The sequence below is a fragment of the Camarhynchus parvulus genome, chromosome 3 (genome assembly GCF_901933205.1).
Source record: "Camarhynchus parvulus chromosome 3, STF_HiC, whole genome shotgun sequence".
In the NCBI taxonomy this organism is placed as follows: domain Eukaryota; kingdom Metazoa; phylum Chordata; class Aves; order Passeriformes; family Thraupidae; genus Camarhynchus; species Camarhynchus parvulus.
The window spans coordinates 49739394-49758880 of record NC_044573.1 but is presented as its reverse complement, the minus strand read 5'-3'; the positions used below and the strand labels follow the sequence as shown (position 1 = coordinate 49758880).

Here is a 19487-nt window from a genome sequence, read left to right as displayed (position 1 = left end):
AAAAGTCATCAGGGTCTACCTTGAGTTTATTTTCCCTGTCTTCCCCTTCATTTCTCTTCAGAAAGGAAAGCAAAGACCCATGTTGCAATTTGTAAGCCAGAGGAGCAGCAGGTTTGGTAGGAGGAAGGCCCAAGGGCAACTCTTTGCTTTCGTATAAAAGAAATAATGAGTTAATGGCAGATCAAATAGAAATATATATCTACTGTGAAATAAAGTGCAGGACTGGACCTGGAATCGACAGTGATTTAGAGAACTCAGTTTTGTCAGTCGATTGAATATTTTTGCTTGGCTTTTCTAAAATGAATATTTCAATGTTAAAGGCTTAGTCCCACCTTATTGCCAACAGATGGCATTTTGCTTACATTTCCTCTATCTTTCAGAAGAGCTGGGATTGAGAGAGATTGCCTAGTTAAAAAGAAAGGGAGAGGGTCGGAGCCTTTGTTTTAATTGACATATTGTTCCAAAAAACCTCCCTAAAAACCATTTTTCAAACTGTATTGGAAGGCACGAAAGGAGACACAAAGAGTCGCAGAGTTAAGGAATTGCTCATAAGCAGTTGAGAGGTAGATTGGATCTGATCTATCCTAAGAACCAGTGCAAACCAAACAATAATGGTGACTTTCTTATGCCTAAGCAGAAATTGGGGCAGAGGGGTTGTTGTGGGGGTTTTTTAAAATAAGAAAAATGCTTTAGGTGGCTCATCGCAATTATGTCTCAATTGGTGCTGTAATACACAGCAGTGTGGAGTCTGGATTATAGAGATAAAGCATGATTGGAAAGGCACAGCTTGAATTTTGGATTGCAAGCAGTGCCTGCCATTATAGCAGTTACAGAAGCAGTGCCTGATGTGTGACATGACCAGTTCTGTCTTGGAGTCATTGGAAGAGAATAAATGTGAAACCCCATGATGCCAGCTCTCCAGTCCCAGCATTAGGGTGCTTAATCAGCCTCCCTGTGTCTTCTCCACTCGGGCAGGCAGGCTGGGGCCTGGCCATTACTAATTTAGAGGCTGAATTCCCCAATGCTCTGCTTGTGGCTGTTAGGCTGCAGCTCCTGGCATGTGCTTGGATACCATATCTCAGTGTACTGGGGACTGACTAGATTACCACTGATCCCACCAGCTGAGCACAGACTGGTGTTGCTGGAGAAGATACAAAAAACTTGTAAATGCTATAGTTGAAAGACAACTTATCTGTCTGTGATGCCTTTTCCGTGGCAGTGCTCAGCTAGCTGCTCTGTATGGGGTCAGTGGCCATGTGCTGCTCATCCCAAAGGTGTCATCCCCTGTCTGACTGATTTCTGATTTCAGCCACAATGACTGAAATCAGAAATCTTTTCCTGCTCTGGTTTAATGCTGTTGTTTGTTCATTGTCCTTTATATGGTTTGACAAGGAATTTAAGAACAGTGAAGTTTCCCACACAAGGGTTGCAGAGCACATTTGTCATTGCCCAAAGGCATCAACAGAAGTTTATAAAACCATTTCTGTGTGGTTTTGTGATGTGCTCCAGGAAGGGCTAATTAAACTTGGGGCTGGGTAGCATCTTCAGAATAGGTTTGGCACACCTCATGAATGATATCTCAAAGTTGTTCTCAGTGTCTTTTAACCAACGTGGCTCTCCTTCTGTTTGTCAGACATGATGCAATTGCCACAAACACGATGCTATGGCTAGACCAAGAACAGTGGGCTGCTGTTTCGGGGGAGCAAGCAGGTCCCCAAGCAGGTGCTGGTGGCCATGTTAGGATAAATAATTAATAACATCAAAGGAAAAGACACTCCTTTATGTCCAGTAGTTGAAGGTGAGCAGTGTTTTTTTCCTGGGTATGATGCTAACCTGTTCCTGATAGGTTTGATTAATCCAAAGAGAAGAAAGATGCTAATTACCCTGATTTTAAAAGGAGTGTTTTCAATGCCTTATAAGAATGCAGTGTTTTAATTTATTGCTTCCTGGAGCTGGGTGTGTGCTCTGTACAGAATATTAGATGTTGTGGATGTGTCAGGTACTTTTAATAGCTGTAGTTTCAAGTATGTTCTTCAAACCAGCCATAGCTGAAAAACAAAGATGTAAATTGAGTTTTGGTGTGCATCAGCTTAGACAATTCCTTGTGTGATGGCAAAGCAGGGATCCTGTTAAGTGGTGCTTTTGTCTGTGGTGAATTGGGGAATTGGGATTGAAGTTTTTTAATGCTGCATCAAAGCATCCTAAATGGTTGCCAAAATCAAGACTACTTGTGTCATTATCCATCGGGGGGAAGGAATTGCCTTTTCATGCACATCGCATATCAGTTTTGGGAAAATACTGCTGTGGTTTTATTGACTACTTTTCGTGAAGGTTTGTTCACACTGACCATGATCTCCTATCTCTTTTATGTTTAAATGGAATCTTCTGCTCCAGCCCTGCCCAGGAGTTGGTGTAAAATTTCACACCTGATTCTTCCAGACTTGTAATTCCATGCTTCTTCTCTTTTCTGACTGACTAATAATGAAAAATGCTCTCCTGTTTCAATTCTGTAGTAGCACAGATGTCAGTAATTAACAGTCTTCTGAATCAATCTTTACCTCACAGTTGAATTTGGAATATTGTGCGCAGTGTTAAAATGCAGCTGCTGGGATACACAGTAGTTTTATCAATTATCTTGGGGTGGCAGGGTTGTTTGCCTAGTAGTAGCTGACTACTGATATTTCTTTGCCTTGTTCCAGCTACTGGAAAGTTTCAGGAATGAAACTTACTCAGCTTATTTTCTGTGTGGGAAAACCTATGGTATTTCTACAGCGAAATTTATTTTTAGGGTCTGCGTAGTTGCCGCTGTATTTCTGTATTGTCTCCAGCTAAGTATTGGAAATCTGATTTGTAGTGTACCTCTTATTAGTGGGATGATACGTTCAGAAGCTCTTCCAGAAAAAAATTGGTAGTTTTAGTTTAAGTGGTGCTGATCTGAATTGTGGATCCGTGCTTGCAATCAGTTGTCTTTGCATGAGAGTTCTCCACTGGGAGCAAGTTACTCTGAAGACCTGATGTCAGGTTACACAGCCTGAGGTCAGTTCAGAGCTGAAGAGGCTGTGATGGTACCAAAGCTGCTCACTTTCAGAGGTTTTCAGGTACAAATAGTGAACATACTCAGAGAAATAATTTTAAAACTAGCCTCAGCTGTCTCAAGTTTTATATTTACATTTCTTCAACTTCTACTTCAGCTCTTCTGACAAAATGCAAACTTTACTGCAGTTTATGTTTTGTGCTTAGTGGGGAAACCAAAGATATCAAAAGAGACATTTTTGCATTTAAGAATGGTATCTTTCATTTTAAATAGTGTATGTTAAACCCCTTGTTGTGTTACAGCTTTTCTGTTTGGTTGGTTTTATGAAGCACACAAGGATTAACACAGCAGGGAATAACTAGTTTTTCTAAACCAAGAAGAAATGTAGGTATCTGCGGTGGGGATCCTGAAGGAAAAGCAAGGGATCTACTCCTTTTCTGTCTGGCAGGAAATGGAGGCAGAAATTGAAGAGTAAAAGTGGGAGGAGAGAGAATCTGCATTTTAAAATATTTTGTGGAATACATTTTGATGAAGCACATTGTGATTCCTGTTGTTTGCCTGTTGCCCGTACATACTTATTTATAGAAACCATTGCCACAATACTAAAATACACAATAGACAATGTGCTCAGTAGTGCTTCCTGAAGATGCTTGGTGGCAAGGCGCCTTTAGCACTTTAGCATCACTTAAACTGTTAGATGCATTTTGCTAGCTACTCAAAGAAACACAACTATTATTCAGTAATTAGTGCTGATCCACCATGGCATGTAATGGGGTTTGGGCCTCTAGATTGTGTATGATTAATAACAGATCTCTGAAACTTTTAATCAAACAAGTGCTAATAAAAGCTTATGTTGGTATTCACATTAGAAATTTTGAAAGTTCAACCACTTAACAGTATTAGTCCTTTCATTTGGTTTTATTGAGGATTTCTGATAAGAAGATGCTGACCACACAAATACAATTTTAAAAATAATTTTCGAAATCTTTTGGTGTTTGATCACATCTGAGGTCCATATGCCCATGGTCAGCCAAAGACCATCTCTGGAGATTCTGTGGTACAGATTTTGGTGCAGTTGTTTCCTTACACATTGCTGAATCAGCAGTAATTATTATTAGGTCACTTTACAGGAACTCCATGCCTTACTTTAGTTTGGAGACTTTTATTTCAGGGCAGATTGTGTCTTTAATTGGAGCACACCTGGGTTTTTAGATTTTGTCAGAAATCTTAGGGCTTTAGGAGCAATAGCAAATGTCCATTTATTATTTGTGAGCCTTTACTTTTACTCATCATTTTAGTATTGTGTTGTGCAGATAACATTTTTCAGGTAAAATTTTTGAAAGTTTCTAATTTCAAGTTGCTGTGGAAAGCAGTAAAGGGGTGCTTGATGCTTGATTTTAGCATGAGCAGTTGTATGATTCCATGCAGGTTGGTATTTTCCAAGGAGCTGAACTTTTTTCATTTATAGGTTGTAATAGTTCTTAGGCAACTAGAGAATGTACATGCCTAATTTTAAGAGAGTGTGCCTCCAAGCTTAAATGAGACCCACCCAGAATTTATTGAGAGTCAGCAGAAAGCCAAAAAAAGGGAAGCATTTGTAACCCTTTATACTAAAGGGATAATGCATATATAAATAAAAGCATGCCGAAGAGCAGTGTTGGGCAGGGAGGCCAAGGCAGGCTACAAAAATTCTTTCTTGTGACCTTTAAATAAGTGGAATGAGTGGGGAGTATGTCCCCTTCAGAAAACCCATAAGGAGAATGCAGACTGAGATTAGTTGGAGATGTCTGTTGGATATTAGTGTGGATGCCCAAGAACACAGCTGCCAAAGATGGAATTACTGGGAGATTGTTCGGGACAGAAGTTCAGAAATGGAATTTTTGCTGTCTGGTTTTGTTGGTTTTGCTCCTTGTCCTATAGGATGATTCGAATGAAAAGACTTTCAAGCTTCTCTGCCTGGTATTTTTTCCATCACTAATTCAGAAGAGAATTATTTTCACTGTTGTGCATTATTAGGGCAAGTAAGAGTCAAGATTTTGTAGACTAATTTACTTGCCTCAGCCAGTTTTGATCAGTTCTTTAGGATAAGCCATAGCACAGGAGCATTCAGGTGGATTTGGTATTTAAATTGAGAATATTTCCTGGTAACAACCTAAAAGGGTATTATTCCCTAGGGAATGAGAAAAGTTCTCATCAAGTTGCCTTAACTGGGTTTCAGAAATGGCCATAGGAAAAAGGTTTGTGCCCTGCAATTTAAAATAAAATAAAATTGCACATTCATAAAACGTTTTCTATTCTCTTGAGTGCCATTACTGTGTGGGGAGATGCTCTAACCAAAAGAAACTGCTTCTTTGTCTGCCGGCAGCCCTGCCCAAATGCTGCCTTTTCTCTCTGCCGATGTGTTTGCATGATAGAGGATCCTGTGGAAAGATGTTTTGAATTGTTAAAGGAATGAATTAGCTTTATTGTGCTGTGACCTAAATAGGATCATCAGATCAATCAGTCTGCTGCTTTTCTGTCCTCTCTGGCTTGGGTTGTGTTGCTTCTCCTTCTCATCTTGCTCCCTCTTCCCTCTGCCCCCGCCGGGCAACCCCTTTCCCAGAGCCTGCAGGCATAATCCTTTAGGACCTTGGATAAAGGAGGGCGCAGCCGGGTACCCTCTTTTCCAGCAATACCTGCCCCGTGATTGCCTGCCCAGGCCCAGGCTCAGCCCTGGCTCCCCTGCCCCTGCACTGGGGCACGGCTCCTTCTTGATGTGCTGTTGTGGTGGCTTTAGGATAAAATAATTTTTCGTCTTTGTTCCCGTCCCCTGTGCATTCTCCTCCTCCTCTTCCTCCTGATCGCAGGTTTAATGGATTGTAATTTCTCAGTAGCCAGGGCAGTATCGCGCTTCCCCAAGGCTGAGGTTGCCTTGAAAGGGGCCATTGTGAGCGAGGGGAGCCGAGACTGGAGGGCAGCTGAATGCGGTGCCGCCTGGGACGGCCTTTGTGGAGGGAGCACTTTTGTTCTCCTGAAAGATGCCGGGAGAGGGCCAGCCGGAATGGGATCTCAGGGAGGGAGAAACCCGTTCTGACCATAAATTACTGACTCCTGTGCTCTGCAAGGAGTCCATTTAGGCACCAGCAAATGGTTAACAGCACGGGGGAAGGTGTCCAGAACAAGCACAAGGCTTGGGTGTGAGTTTTGAAAATACCTGAGACATTTGACATTTCTGATGTTTCTTCATGACAGAAGTCTCACTTAGAAGTAAAGGTGCACATTTCAAAGCTGGGTGGTCTTTTGTCTGAGGCAGGCAGGAGCCTTGTGACCTGCAGGAAGGAGTTTAATAGCCCTCCTCAGTTTCAGGCTTGCCCTGCAGATGCCTGGGTGCTCTGTGCAGCCTGGGGAGGGCGTGCCTGGGGGTCCCTTCCATAGCTGCGCCCCTCTGGACACCACAGCTGCTCAGAGTGGGTGGCTGGGGGCGGCAGGGAGCAATCCTGAGCATGTCCTACACAGACACATTCCTGCAGACCTGCTGGAAACAACTGCCCTTCAACAGCTTCTTCCCTGCGAGCTGCTGTAGGATGGCCCAGTGGAAACTTACTTACAGCGACCGAGTGACGTGTCTGTAAAAGCAAAGGCATCGATTTAATTGTTTTGAGTACATCTGCTTGCCAGCGTTTCCACTTTCCCTGTTGTGCATTGAACAGAGACTCACTGGAAGAGCTCCCACAATGCAGTTAGTACCCAGCTCAGTTGGACAGTTTTACTATTTCTTTCCTCTTAAAATGTCAGAAATGCTACAGAGGTGTTTAATGGAGGATTTTCCATTGGCCAGATGAAGTTGCTAAGGCCTGCAACTTGAAGTTTAGGTTTTGAGATGATGGTACATTTTAGTAGTTTGATGCATCATTCCGTTAATGAACTTGATATATCATGTGTTGGGCTTCCCTCTCCTTCATTAAAATAAAGTGGTAAAAGTTGTTTTCATTTGTGGCAGGGAGATGGAAAGCATTGCTTTAGCTACTCTTAAGCTCTTAAGTTTGGGTTTTTTGGGGTTTTTTTTTTGTTTTGTTTGGGGTTTGGTTTTTTTTTTTAACTTAGATACTTCCTAAATTGTGCATATATGCATGGGCTGGTGATTAGGAAGAGAATGCTGATTCTCAGTGATTCCAGTGTCCCTGTGGACAGCTGCCCCTGGGACTGCTGCCTGGCTGCTGCTCTGGCTGTGGTTACGAAGAACCCAAGAATGTCACTTTTCAACATTTGCCTTTTTATAAAGCTTCAGCTTTTTCAGTGGATTTTGTGAATTGGTGCTAAGATTCAGGGCACTGGGTTGTGGATGGGGGCTAGACACAAGAGCCCCTCTCCCCCAGGGGCTGGCTGGAAATGTTTCCGTGGAAGCTGAATATTTCCAGATTGTTTCACTGGCGCCGATGTTTTATGCTGCTGTGAATGTGGAGGGGTGTCTGTCCCAGATGGCTGTCGTGGAGCAGGTCAGCTGGAAAGCCCCTCTGAAGAGGAGATAGAGCAGGGAGGAGAGTGAAGGAATGGCTACAGTGTTTCAGGCATGCCATGCAAGCAGCCACTCTACTTCTCTTCTGCATGTATTTGGCCTCTACTAGAAAATTAAAATCAATTTAACCACTCAGGGATTAAAAACTATTATAGTTGGACTAAAAAAAGCGTTTTGCTAATGAGTTCATTGCACAGTTGTGATTCTGAGGATGTTGTTTGACGCTGCGATTTGTGCCTCTCAGTTTCTTTGCTCTGGTCCCTGGCTTTTTAGGAAGATTCTTCTGAGCCAGACTTTGTGACCAGTCCCATCCATTGTGAAGTGAAAATTAATATTTGCTGAACATCTTCTCCATGTTTTTTGTATTCCTTGTGATACTCCTGATTGCTCTGTATTTCTGTGATCCTTATGTGGCAGCGAGTGCGATCCTTGCTTCTAAGGATGTGGTATCTCAGGTAGCGGGTTAATATTAACTTGTCCAAGGTGGAGTAGCAAGTGTGTCACAGAGCAAGGTCTCCCCAGTCTGCTGCTTGTGTCTGAGTCATTTGCATGTAAAGAACTGATATCAGTGTGCACACCTACTGTTCATGCTGGGTTTATCTGGCTTTAACAAGCTTTTAAATTTCATTCTGTCAAGTTACTTTTAGGTTTTTTGTTCTTGTTATTTGTGGGGATTCTTGTGAGTTTGTCTGCTGGATTGGCAATGTTTGAGGCTGAAGTCCTTTATTTGTTTGCGTACTGGCTACGATATAAATTTTCTCCAACTGCCCCATCTTTTCCTTCTCTTTTCAGTGTAGGGAAGCTAAGTGCAGAGGAGGGCAGGCATTTCATGCTTTGAGTTCTCAGAGAATTGCTATTAGATGAGAGTTTCTTGAGAAATGAAAAGCCTTTACAAAGAACTGGGTTGAGACAATGTGATGAATTTTATGGAAGTCAGTGGGTTTGTCTCAGGTGGAGAAGAGGTTTTGTTTGTTGTTGGACTAGTGCAGAGTCTCAGAGGTGCAGATAGGAGTAGCCAGAGGGTGTTTCCTTTGGGGTAGTCCCTCATGATAGCCATTTTTGATGTCTGACCTCTTTAACAGCATGACCCGAGGGTAGGTGGAAGCAAGGTCGGGGTGGGGAGGGGGATGAAAGGCAGACATCAATTAAGGTATTGTTTGTTGCTGGGTTTGAATGTCTGCCTCCGTGCTGAGACCCGGGGTAGAGGACAGTGGTCAAGTGCTTGTTCTAAGGCAGGAGAAATGCTCCAGGGTGGGTTGAGGATCCAGTAATAAAAACCGCACTGCACTTGGCGCACATTGTAGCCGGGGGTGAAATGCCGCCGCTCAAAGTACCCAGGATCATGTTGATGATTCACAGTGGCTTGACCATGAAAAGATAACAAAGTCTTGCTTCTGAGGGCTTGCAAGGCTCCTCTGAGGTTCCATAAAGACCTTTGGAAGAGACTGTCTCACTTCAGCAGTCCAGACTCCTGAAACTCTCTACTTACCCTGTGCTCTACTTCCTACATGCTAAGGTAGTGGCACGTGTAGGAAGAGGCACTTCCTTCATCGTAAAAACGATTGACACCACATTGGAAAAAGAGTCACCATCTCCTTGGTTTGTCTTCAGATGGCAATGTCACTGGAGTTAGAAATGAAATTACTTGAAACTCACTTTTGGTGCAGGTCCAGCAAGCACGCATTTTATGGTTCATGGATGGCAAATGTCTGACAGGGGTATTACTGTACATTTAATTCAAAACCAGCACTAAATAGTTACCTTGTTATCAGAGTTCAATACCAGAGTCATTTTTTGTGTAGAGTACTTGATGGAAATCAATGCAAAAAGCAGAGATGCCTTCCCTGCCATTGCTGCCATGGCACCATGATCTTCTGTCCCTTTGGCAGAGCTGAGCCGGTCAAAATGCCTCTTGGACCAGCAGCTGCTGAAGAAAACCTGCTGCTCATGGTAGTTTTGATGTCAAGCCCATGTTGCAATTGCAAAATCTCTGGATTTGGAAAATCCTGATAAAATGTTGACGGTACTGTGTTCAGACAATGATGAACAGATTTCATTTACAGTCTGCTCTTCGCAGTGCTGAGTCTCGACTGTTTGGTGAAACTTAGAAGTTCCTGTGGAGCATCTGCTTTTTACATGCTGTGCTCCAGAGGCTGCAGCCTGCTGCAGCTTTGGGGTCAGCCTGAGCCCCCTGCTGCTGGCATTTCTCTTTTTCCTGAGGAAAAAAATCCTTTTCATTGTTAACTCGAGGGGGTTTCCTAAGCTTGCTTTGTGAGGGAGGGCTTGCTTCTTGAGCCTGAACATTGTGCGAAGGGCATGCCCTGCTGAGCACATTCATTTGGTGCTTAGAATTTTCTCTTTAACTTCTGCAAAATTGCAGTTCATTCCGAGGAAGGATGGCTGTGGACCTCTGTACAGATGCATTTTTTAACACATGAGGATAAAATGCGCATCTCAAAAAGCTGGGCTGTTTCATCTCCGTGCACAAGTTCGTTTGATGAATAACAGAATCTCTTATTAGCCGGAAGTAACTCGATTTTGTTTTCCATGTATCTGGTCTGAGATGACGCTAATAAGAATAAATTAGGAGTGCAACTGGATAAAATTCAATATGTAAAATTTGTGTGCTGATGTCTCAGGCAGTGACAGTGGCTACGGGGGGAGCAGTCGGACTGGAAGGGGAGGCAGTGCAGAGCCGAGACTGCGTGTTGCAGCCAGCTAAGGCGCAGCTCTAGATCCTTAATAAAGTGGGAGCAAGAGGGTGAAAATAAAAAAAGGGGTGGCTGGGGGGAGATGGGGGAAGGATGGGAGCGGTGGGAAAGCGGAGCATCCTGATTAGCACGAAAATGCAGCACTCATTTGCAACTGGAAGGAGGCCGGGGCCGCCGGGGAGGTGCGGCGGGAGAGGGCGGGGGCAGGGAAGGTGCCGGGAGCTCCTGCTGCTCCGCCGGCACAGCCGGCTGGAGGCATGGCAGGGAGAGCAGGCACCTGCCGGCTCGGCACTTTCTGGAGCAGCCTAACTTGGAGAGCGCAGGAAAGGAGGGGAACAAGAGCGGAGTAACTACTGTGGACAGCAAGAAAACCTTTTTCGTCCTGCGCAAAGGAGAATAACAGCTGGGGTGCTTTTTCCTCCTGTTGGAAGTGGCTGTTTCGAGCGCACATTCGAGGAGGAGAAACTCAGGCTAAAGAATTGTAAATTATTTCGTCTGTCAGAAAGATCTGGACATATTTAAAGTGATTTCAGAAAAAGAAAAGGCAGAGGGGAGAAACGTGGAGAAGAGAGATTTGGTGTACAGAGTTTGAACAGGTTCAAGTCTGGCAATCACCTTTCTGCAACTCCTCCTTTCTATGGGATTTCAACTTCAGGATCGCAGTTCAGCACCTTGAAAATGGTGGTTTTCATCAACACAAAACTTAAATCTCTCATGAAACTTTTCAAGAGAAAGAGTAAGTATAGTTCTGTGTGCTCACTGTGCTTTCAGAAGGCAGCCCAGTTCTGAAGGAAAGCGCAGGTCCCGTCGGCTTCACTTCTCCTTCCTGCAGCCTCTTTTTAAGCTTTTCTCACTCTTTTAATCGTTTATCGTTGTGGAGTGTATGGAAGCAGCCTTGTGAGGGTCTTTAGGACCTCTGCTTTAGGACTCAGTGGCCTTGGAAGTGCTTTGTCACGGTGATACTGAAGGAGCCAAAGTTCTCGGTGGGAAATGGGCAGTTCGGTGACAAGGCAGGGTGTGCCGGTGTGTGCTGGTGTCCTGATGGTTTGTCAGACATCTGTCTCCGCTTGTGCAGCTGTCGGCTTGTATCACTGAGGTATCTATGTAAAGTTTGTTCTGAGCCAGGTTTTGTTTTTAAAGATGTTCTGGTTTCAGGGTGGCTTTTAAAATCATGTTGATCTTCCTTTAAGCCATGAAGGACAGACAAATCACACCAGAGAGAGAGGTTGGCAAATGTGCGCACCCCTTCTCTTGACTAATTTTGATGACCATTATCGATCTGACGAGCAGTAAACCTTAATTTTGCTGCGGCAGGGCTGCAGCCAGACAATGGGCTTGGCGGCAGGTGTTTCCCTCCTCCTCTTCCTCCTGCAACCTTACCCGCTCCCCACCCGCCGGCTCAGCCAGGGAATGGCGTGGGCGTCTTTCACTGACTTTAGGTGTCACGTTGTCTGTTAGATGGGGGTGATTGATGCTCTAACCAGGTATGTGATGACTTCCCCGTTTTTTGTAGTTTAGATTTGACCGCTGGTGAGCAAGAACGGGGAGAGTGGGCACAGGCTGAGTGTGTATTTGCCTTGTTGAAACCAGTATGTCTTGCGAGAAGGGGGTGGGATGCAAGACCAAGACACAGACATGAGGATACCCATTTTCAGACATTTCGAGGTCTGAAACTAAGAGGGAAGAAGTTAAGAACCTCCCCCTCCACCTCAAGTCCTTTTAGGAAAGAACAGACATTGAGGATGAGGCTGTAGCTGTTTTGAAGCGAGAGGCAGAGCTTATTTTCCTTACGAATCCCAGTTGTTTCCATCTGAAATGATCCCAGCAGATACACAGTAGTGTTAAGGAAAGGGTAATTTTTCAGATGACAGGAGGCTGTTGCATCCTTTTTGCTTCTCAGTTTTACATGCCACCTCTGCTACCGCAAGGGCATCAGACAAACCACAAAGTGATGCCCCAGGCAGTGCAGCAGCAAAGGGGGCATAGGGAGATGCAGAGCTGACAGTGAGGCTGGGGGCAATGGAGCTGTGGCAGCAGGGCAGGTGCTTGGAAGGCAACACATCTGTAGTGGCTTTTTCTGCTTTGGAGAGCTAAAAAGCAAGGATGTGCAGCATACTGACTGAAGGCCAAAGGGTGCCTGGGGGATCATAAAATATGACCCCCACCTGCCCTTCTTCTGTTTACAGCAGGGTAGAGGGATAAGGCTATTCAACTGTTTAAGTTTTTATTGATGATAAACTTGAAACAAGATGCAGTGGCTGTCTCTTGGGAAGCATAAATGATAAACAAAGCTTGGCAGTGTGTGCTTTGGCTGTTTCATTGCTAGATTTTCTGAGCTTGAACAAGGTCTGTGTTTTATTTTCACGTTTGTATTGAGTGCAAAGAGGTGGCCAGAGATAGCCCTCTTCAGTGCTGTTGTGCTCTGAGCAGTATTTGTCCACGGAGTTGCTTTTGTTTTTATCTGCTTTCCACTCATGACAAAGGAACATAGCAAATTTATTTGCTTCATTGGAATCTTGTTTCTGGTGTGAGGAAGCAGGAGGTCAGACAAGGTTGTTTCCCAATAAAAATGAACCTGTTGTCATCTTTCATGAAGGCTGTCATATTCCCAGGGGCACCTTTGAGCCAAGCTATTCTGCACTGCACAGCACCTGCCATGATCAGGGAGTGGAAAACTGATTCCTTTTTGAAGAGTGGGAGCTAGAGGGGGGGAAAACAGAGTTTCAAGTTTAGAGTGAATAAAACAGCAAGTATAAAAATGGGAAGAGCAAAAGGTGTTTCCTACAGAAATTTAAGGGGAGGGGTTTAACTGTCGTGGAAGTGAGGTTCTAAGGAGTGTTTTGATGGGTCTGTGGTGGCAAACAGTGCCTCTTTCATTTTTAGATGACAAGGGGCAAACTTACATGTGGGATTTTGTGATATTGCAGCTATCTGCAATAACATCTCATTTTCTTACTATTATGTCTCTCTGCAGCTGTTTCCAACCTAGATGAAGAGAGTAGATGGACTGTGCACTACACTGCTCCGTGGCATCAGCAGGAAAATGTCTTCCTACCCTCCTCAAGACCACCTTGTGTGGAGGACCTGCACAGACAAGCCAAGCTGAACCTCAAGTCAGTGCTGAGAGGTAAGACGCTGCTACTGACACAGACACGTCCTAAAAGAATAATACTTTTTGCCAGTCTTTGCAAACATATCCAAATTGCAGGCTTCGCAAGAATTACTTGTTTTTCTGTATCACATGTAGAACATTAATGAGGTTTTCCTGCTCAGATGAAGGGACAGGGGAAAATTACTTTCCTATGAAGAGCGTGAGTAAGTGTGTTATCTGACAGAGCTCTCTAAAACAGAAAAGTGTCTCTTGGCCTATCTGTTTAGTCTCTGGAGTGTTTCCAAAATGATACCTTCAATTTCACTAAGTCCTGAATTAGTCCATTTGTGGAGAAAAAACACATCAGAGGTGTTTCGTTTGGTGATTTCTTTTGTTGTTGCACAGTGTTGTTTCCAGGGTTGTGGCTGCTTGTGAGAAGCTGGAAAAGGTGCTGAGGGCAGAAAAGGGAAATGGGGAACAGGGCACTCACAAGGACTCCTTCAGTAATAAAAATGCTTGCTTGCAGAAGTGTTCAGCATGTTTTTAAGGTGCAGATTTTACCCCTAGTACCTTTGCTGGGGCTGTACCTATGCAGTCTGTTGTGCTAGGCATTGTGTTGTGTCAGTGCAGCCATGAGAACAAAGACGTGCAGCCAGCAAGGAGGCCTGCAGAATGTCTGTCCCTGGGCCAGACATAAAGTTTAAAATAACAGAATAATGTTCGTGTTCTGGAAACGGTTACCTAGATTTTTCTTTACACTGGCTGTTTAACAAAGGGGGTTACCCTGCAAAGACCCAACTTGTTCAAGTCCCTTTTTGTTTCAACAGGAACTGCAGGTACTTGATACCTTGAAAAGTTAACCTGATTTAAAAGAATACTGTATTTTTTTATTTGATTAACATGACATTTCTGCTTTTTAGACTTGAAGAAAGCTTGATTTTGTATGTCTGAATAGAGAAGTGTTTGACAGCCATATTTGAGTTCTCTTGCCATTTCCCCAGTTAATTGATTTTCACTGTCTCTTACTAGGTGCTTTTTGTTGTCATTTAATAGGGAAGTCTTGACAGCCAGTGTTACTGTCTCCTGCATGGATCAGCAGATAGCCTGTGTGCCCTCTATACTTATTACTGGTTTAATACATTTGTGCAGTTCCTTAGCCTTGAAACATTTATTGTTCTCTTGCAGGCACGCTTACCAGTCCTTTGCAAAATGAAAATATTTATCAGTCCTTTACAAAATAAAAATATTTGCCTGCTTTAGATTAAAAAGAATACTGATGGTGGTTAGCTTTTTGTGAACTTTAACCACTCATTCTAATATTTTTTCCTGTTCTCTGTTTTGGACTGTTAAAAAAAAAACCCAAAAACCTGCACAGGCTAAAATGCACTGATTTTCTTGAGTTTTATCAGAAATGTAACTATTGCAGTTTCATGTTCTGTTTAAACACATTTATATCTAACATATTTGTCTGTAACTAAGTAATTTATGCTGCTTCCCCTTCTTACACACCTGGCGTTGTTTTGGTCTGGTGGAATTTTTCTCTGGAGGTGCAGCTCATTATAAAAAAGAAGCTATTGATTACTACTACAGTTTGCTAGTTAGCCATTTGTGTTAAATAGCCTGGCTTGTGTACCTGCTTTCAGGATAGTAACTGAGAGGAGAAACTGATGATACCTTCATCAGACATCAAACTGCTGACTTAGTGAATGCAACTCTGTTATTTATTTATTTACTTATTTGTTTAACCTCAAGCTCTTTCCTTGAGCCATGTTTTGGTTTTTTTTTCCCTAAGTGCAGTTTTAAAATAACTCCTTGCTGTTGCCTGGAACTGTCCTGAGAAGCTACAGCATCAGCAGTGTTAAGAGAGGCACTGAGTAAAGTTTTATCCATTTTACTGTGCTGTTGCTTCAACCAGCAGTGTGAAATCAGGAAGGCACTGGTGCCTTGGAGATTTGAGTTAAAAGTTCTGTATCCAGAGCAGAGTTTCATTCAGTGTAAAAGCACTGTCAGAATTGTGACATAATTTTGAGAACTGCTGAACTGATTTTCCACCTGTTTCTTTAGAAAAAACAAAAGTTTTCTAAAGCTTCTTTAATAGGTAGAAAGGAATTATGTGACCATAAGGCAGAAGAGCTTGAAGTAGTCTTACAAGAAGCACCATTGGGCTAGCATGGGGACTTCAGTTCTGCTTGTCTTGGCCTCATGATAAAGCTTGCAGTTTGCCATCCTTTTGGTGTTTCAGATTCTTTGGCTGAGGTAAACCTGGAGCAGTAGGACAGCTGTGTGTGACCTGACATGCTGTATGGGGTAGTAGGGAAAGAATGACACTGGATGACAAAAGGCACTGTATTCTGTGCGGAAAGTGGGATGAATCACTTCTGTCTCCAAAAAATGGTGACAGCAAAGGGAAACTGGAAGGAAGTAGAACTAAAGCAAATATAGTTTTTGCTTTATGCTGTCAGAAATGAAGCATGTACAGCAATGGAGAAATATGAGGGCAAAGGTATTTAAATACCCCCCGGTACATTTTTGGGGTTATGAAATAATTTAAAGTTTTTAAGAATAGGTCAAACAAGCACTACTCTAAAAATCATTTGTGTATATTTAATCCTGTCTTTAGAGGAGGTTGGAAAGGAAGAAAGAACCTCTGGTGGTCCCCTTGAACCTGATAACAAAGTCATGAGGACTAAGTTAGCAGCTATTGTTCAGACCATCAAAAGACAGATTTGAAAGCTTTCCAGTCCTGTTCTTGTTCACATTAGGAGAGCTGATGCTGTTGGTAGATAGCAGCTATAGCAGCTTGATTGAAGACTTTTTGTTTCTACACACGTGGCTCCCCTGTAAATGGAAAAGGTATAAAACTTAGGTAACAAATAGTAATTCACATGTAGAGCAATTTAAATCACCTGTTAAAGTATCAAGTGTATAAAATCTTTCAAGATAATTCAAGCAAAGTATTTCTATCAAGATATTTTCACCCATCTAATGGTAACCAGATGGAATCCTGGCTAGCTTTTAAGACAGTGCAAGGGCAAACTGTTCTGGTATGATTTTAATAGCAAATTCTTTACAATGTGGGCCTAATAAAAAAAAATCTATGGGAATAAATAAGAAGTTGTCTGTTACTTAGAATAAACTTCTAAGTACCACTTAAGAAGCAGAAGCTAATGTTGCTACTTAAATTGGTTTAAGGATAAAAAGTTAGAGATATTAAAATAATTAGTATTTAATGTGTCTTGAGAGAATTAAGTACACCATGTGCTGATCTCTGCATACTTTTTCAGGAAGCAGTGTTGTGTTTGTAGGAGGAAGAGATCTTAATTAATTTTTGTGCAGCTGATTATTTTACTTTGTATATTATATATTGGTATGTCCCCTGCTTATCAACACTATGGAAATGGATGCTGTATGTGATAGTAGATGTTGCATAGAGAGATATTTTAGGTTTTTACCTATGAACTAGGCTTTTATCCTTTTGAAATTAAGGGGAAATACTGTGCTTTTCCTTTATGAAGCTACTTTCAAGTGTAAGTGGTGAGATCTTTCATTCAAATGTGTTCATAACTGAGGTAAAGCTATTTTAGGCATGCAGGTGCTCTGCTGCCCTCTGAAGTTTTAAAATGCAGTATTGTCCAATAACCTGAATTAGAAAATGAAGTGCCTGGAACTGGAAAGTTTGTGAGGCTAGTCTGTCTATTCTTGAGACATATAACCTATGTGTAACCTGTAGTGAAATTTGGGGTTGTTATTGACTAAAACCAATGGCTTGATATATTAAATCCAGGCTGTGTTACTTCATTTTAAATGAAAGGTCTCTGTGGCTTACTGTGATGTCTAGGGAGGAAGAGTAACTTCAGCTGCACTTTGCAGTCATGGTACCATTGCATTTAAATGTTTTATGCAGTTCTTGGGTTGTGGTGATAGATACAGTATTTCTTCTTAGTGTTTTGTTTGCATTGGATAAAGCAGACCCTCGTTTTCTTTGGGGAAGGAGCCAGGACCTTGGAGTGCCTGCTGACGCAAATGGAGTGACACGTGCATGCAAGGTGCATGTTTTCTTACCCTCAGGGCCAAGCTGCTCTGGCTGGCCTTTCCTGAAACCCTGTCCTATATGGCCTCTTTCTAAAGTTTTCACAGACACTTCATGAAAGGTGTCTCCCAAAATACAGGTGTTCAGACAGAAACAAAACAGTATTAACCACTGAGGAGTCTTAACGTGACTCTGTGCTTTGTGTCACTGTTGTGTCCTAGGAAGTCATGAAAACAGGAGATGAAGACGACAGATGGGAAGGAAGAGCTGAGGCTCTGCATGGGGCCAGGATCCTCAAATCAATCCTGTTTCTTGCTGTGTGCTCTGCTCCAAGGCTGAAGGACTACTAGACTTGGCCAGTCTCATGTTGCTAATGTTTGCTGAGTGTCTGGACTAGCCCTGAGAGTCTGGTCTGGGCAGTAGCAGAGCTGTGAGTTTGATGTTCAGAGTGCCATTGTTTGTTAAGACAGGCTGTTGTCTGGCATTGTTTCTTAAGGCAGGCTGTTGTTTGTGCTGAAGGGCCCAGTGCTACATACTGCAGTGTTTTTTCTGTGGTATTCTTGGTCCATAAGGCTGAGAGGTTCAGTGGGGAGGGTAGCACTGTAAAACAGCTCCCATCCCTGCATTGACAGATCTGGCTCCTTGCATGGTCCTGTTTGAGGAACCAGTATCTGAGGAACTCTCTGAAGTGCAGTGGTCTTACGGTAGACGCAGATAGAACAGCTGCAGTACATAGCAATGACACAAATATTTGGCAGTAAAAGTAAATTGAGACTAATCCTCATTTTGTGAAGTGTGTTAGACTCTAAAATTGACCAGCAATAAGGCATGAAGCATGAAGATGGGGAGGAGACGCAGCGCTGTTCTCAGTGTTGCTTTACTTAACTGCTTGGGGTGTATTTTAAGTGAGCCTGTTTGCCTTCTGAGCAGGTTTGTGACAACACAAGTTGTAACAAGTGTGTTACAGGTGGAGGTCCAATGTCCTAAAAGGAAAGCCTAAAGTTTAATCTGGAATGCATTGGCTTTGGATAATCTTGCAAGCTACGATGGAGAGAAGGAAGAGAAAAAAGAATTCTTATCATGTACCTGAACTCTGAGTTCCTATTATTTTTGAACTCTTCTAAATTCTCCCTCAATTGTGGATATATGTCAGTTGCAATGATGGGAACCAGAGCAGGGCATGTATAGTGGAATTTCCAAGGGGCACTTTTCTTCCAGTTCCTGCAATTAGCAATGTAGAGCACTTTTGATTAAAAAAAAATAAATGGGGGAATGCAATCTCCACTGCTGTGTGTTGTCATTTTTTCATGAGGTGTGAGACAACAGGCATAAAGGACAGGGATGGAATAACTGTATTAATGTTAAAGGTCAGACACAGCTAGACTGAAAAGATACCAGGCTGTTAGGAGATATCCAGCTCCTGAAGAGTGTTGTGGACACTCTCTGCACTGTTGAAGTTGCAGATGAGGGCAACTCGTCTTGTCACACACTTGCTGGTCTTTGCCCAGACTGGTTGTCCTTTCCAGCAGATAACAAGGTGTCGGGTATGTACTGAGGAAGGTGTTGCTGTAAGTAGTGGGAACAGTCCACACTCTGACTTTCATACCCCTTTTCAGTCTGTAACTGCTGAAACTTCCCGCACAACTGCCTGTACTTTGTGCCCTCCCCCCAGGGTAATTGTGTTGATTCAGGCTATGTACATAATATAGGGCTCGTTGTTCCAATGCCTGCGATGATTCATTTATTATCTCATCTTCAGAAGAGCTGGATTAGGCTGACTCTAGCTTCTGTTTAGCTTTGTTGGCCAAATTCAAGGAATGTATTTAAGCAGCAGTGATTGAAACACTTGATTTGTTTTCCAGAAGACATCTGGTTAGCATTGTCAAATAAAACAGGATTTAAGTAGTTAGTCATAAAGCCTCTATTATGTCTTTCTTCAAGACCCTCCAGACAGGTATGTATTTAGCCTTTGTTTTCTCAGTGCATCTGGCAGATCACTGTTCAGATGAGCAATATTAGGGTCAGACCTACTAGTCGATAATCCTCCTGAGAAGATTATGGACTTAAAATAATCTTATGTTTCATTAAAGAGCTGCAAAATAAGGAGAAACCGCTTCATATTGATA

At 42.8% G+C, this 19487-nt stretch overlaps 1 protein-coding gene across 5 annotated transcripts in view; it reads left to right on the top strand.

Moving 5' to 3' along the window:
- The window catches only part of NHSL1 (NHS like 1), a 102089-nt gene that overhangs the window by 38750 nt on the left and 43852 nt on the right, over nt 1-19487 (top strand). For 4 of the 5 annotated variants that reach the window (XM_030945619.1, XM_030945617.1, XM_030945621.1 and 1 more), the window contains exon 2: nt 13215-13367. In XM_030945619.1, the coding sequence (XP_030801479.1) occupies nt 13215-13367 (153 nt within the window). Of the gene's footprint in view, nt 1-10482; nt 10977-13214; nt 13368-19487 lie in introns of those variants that run through there. The other variant, XM_030945620.1, reaches the window with a different exon arrangement.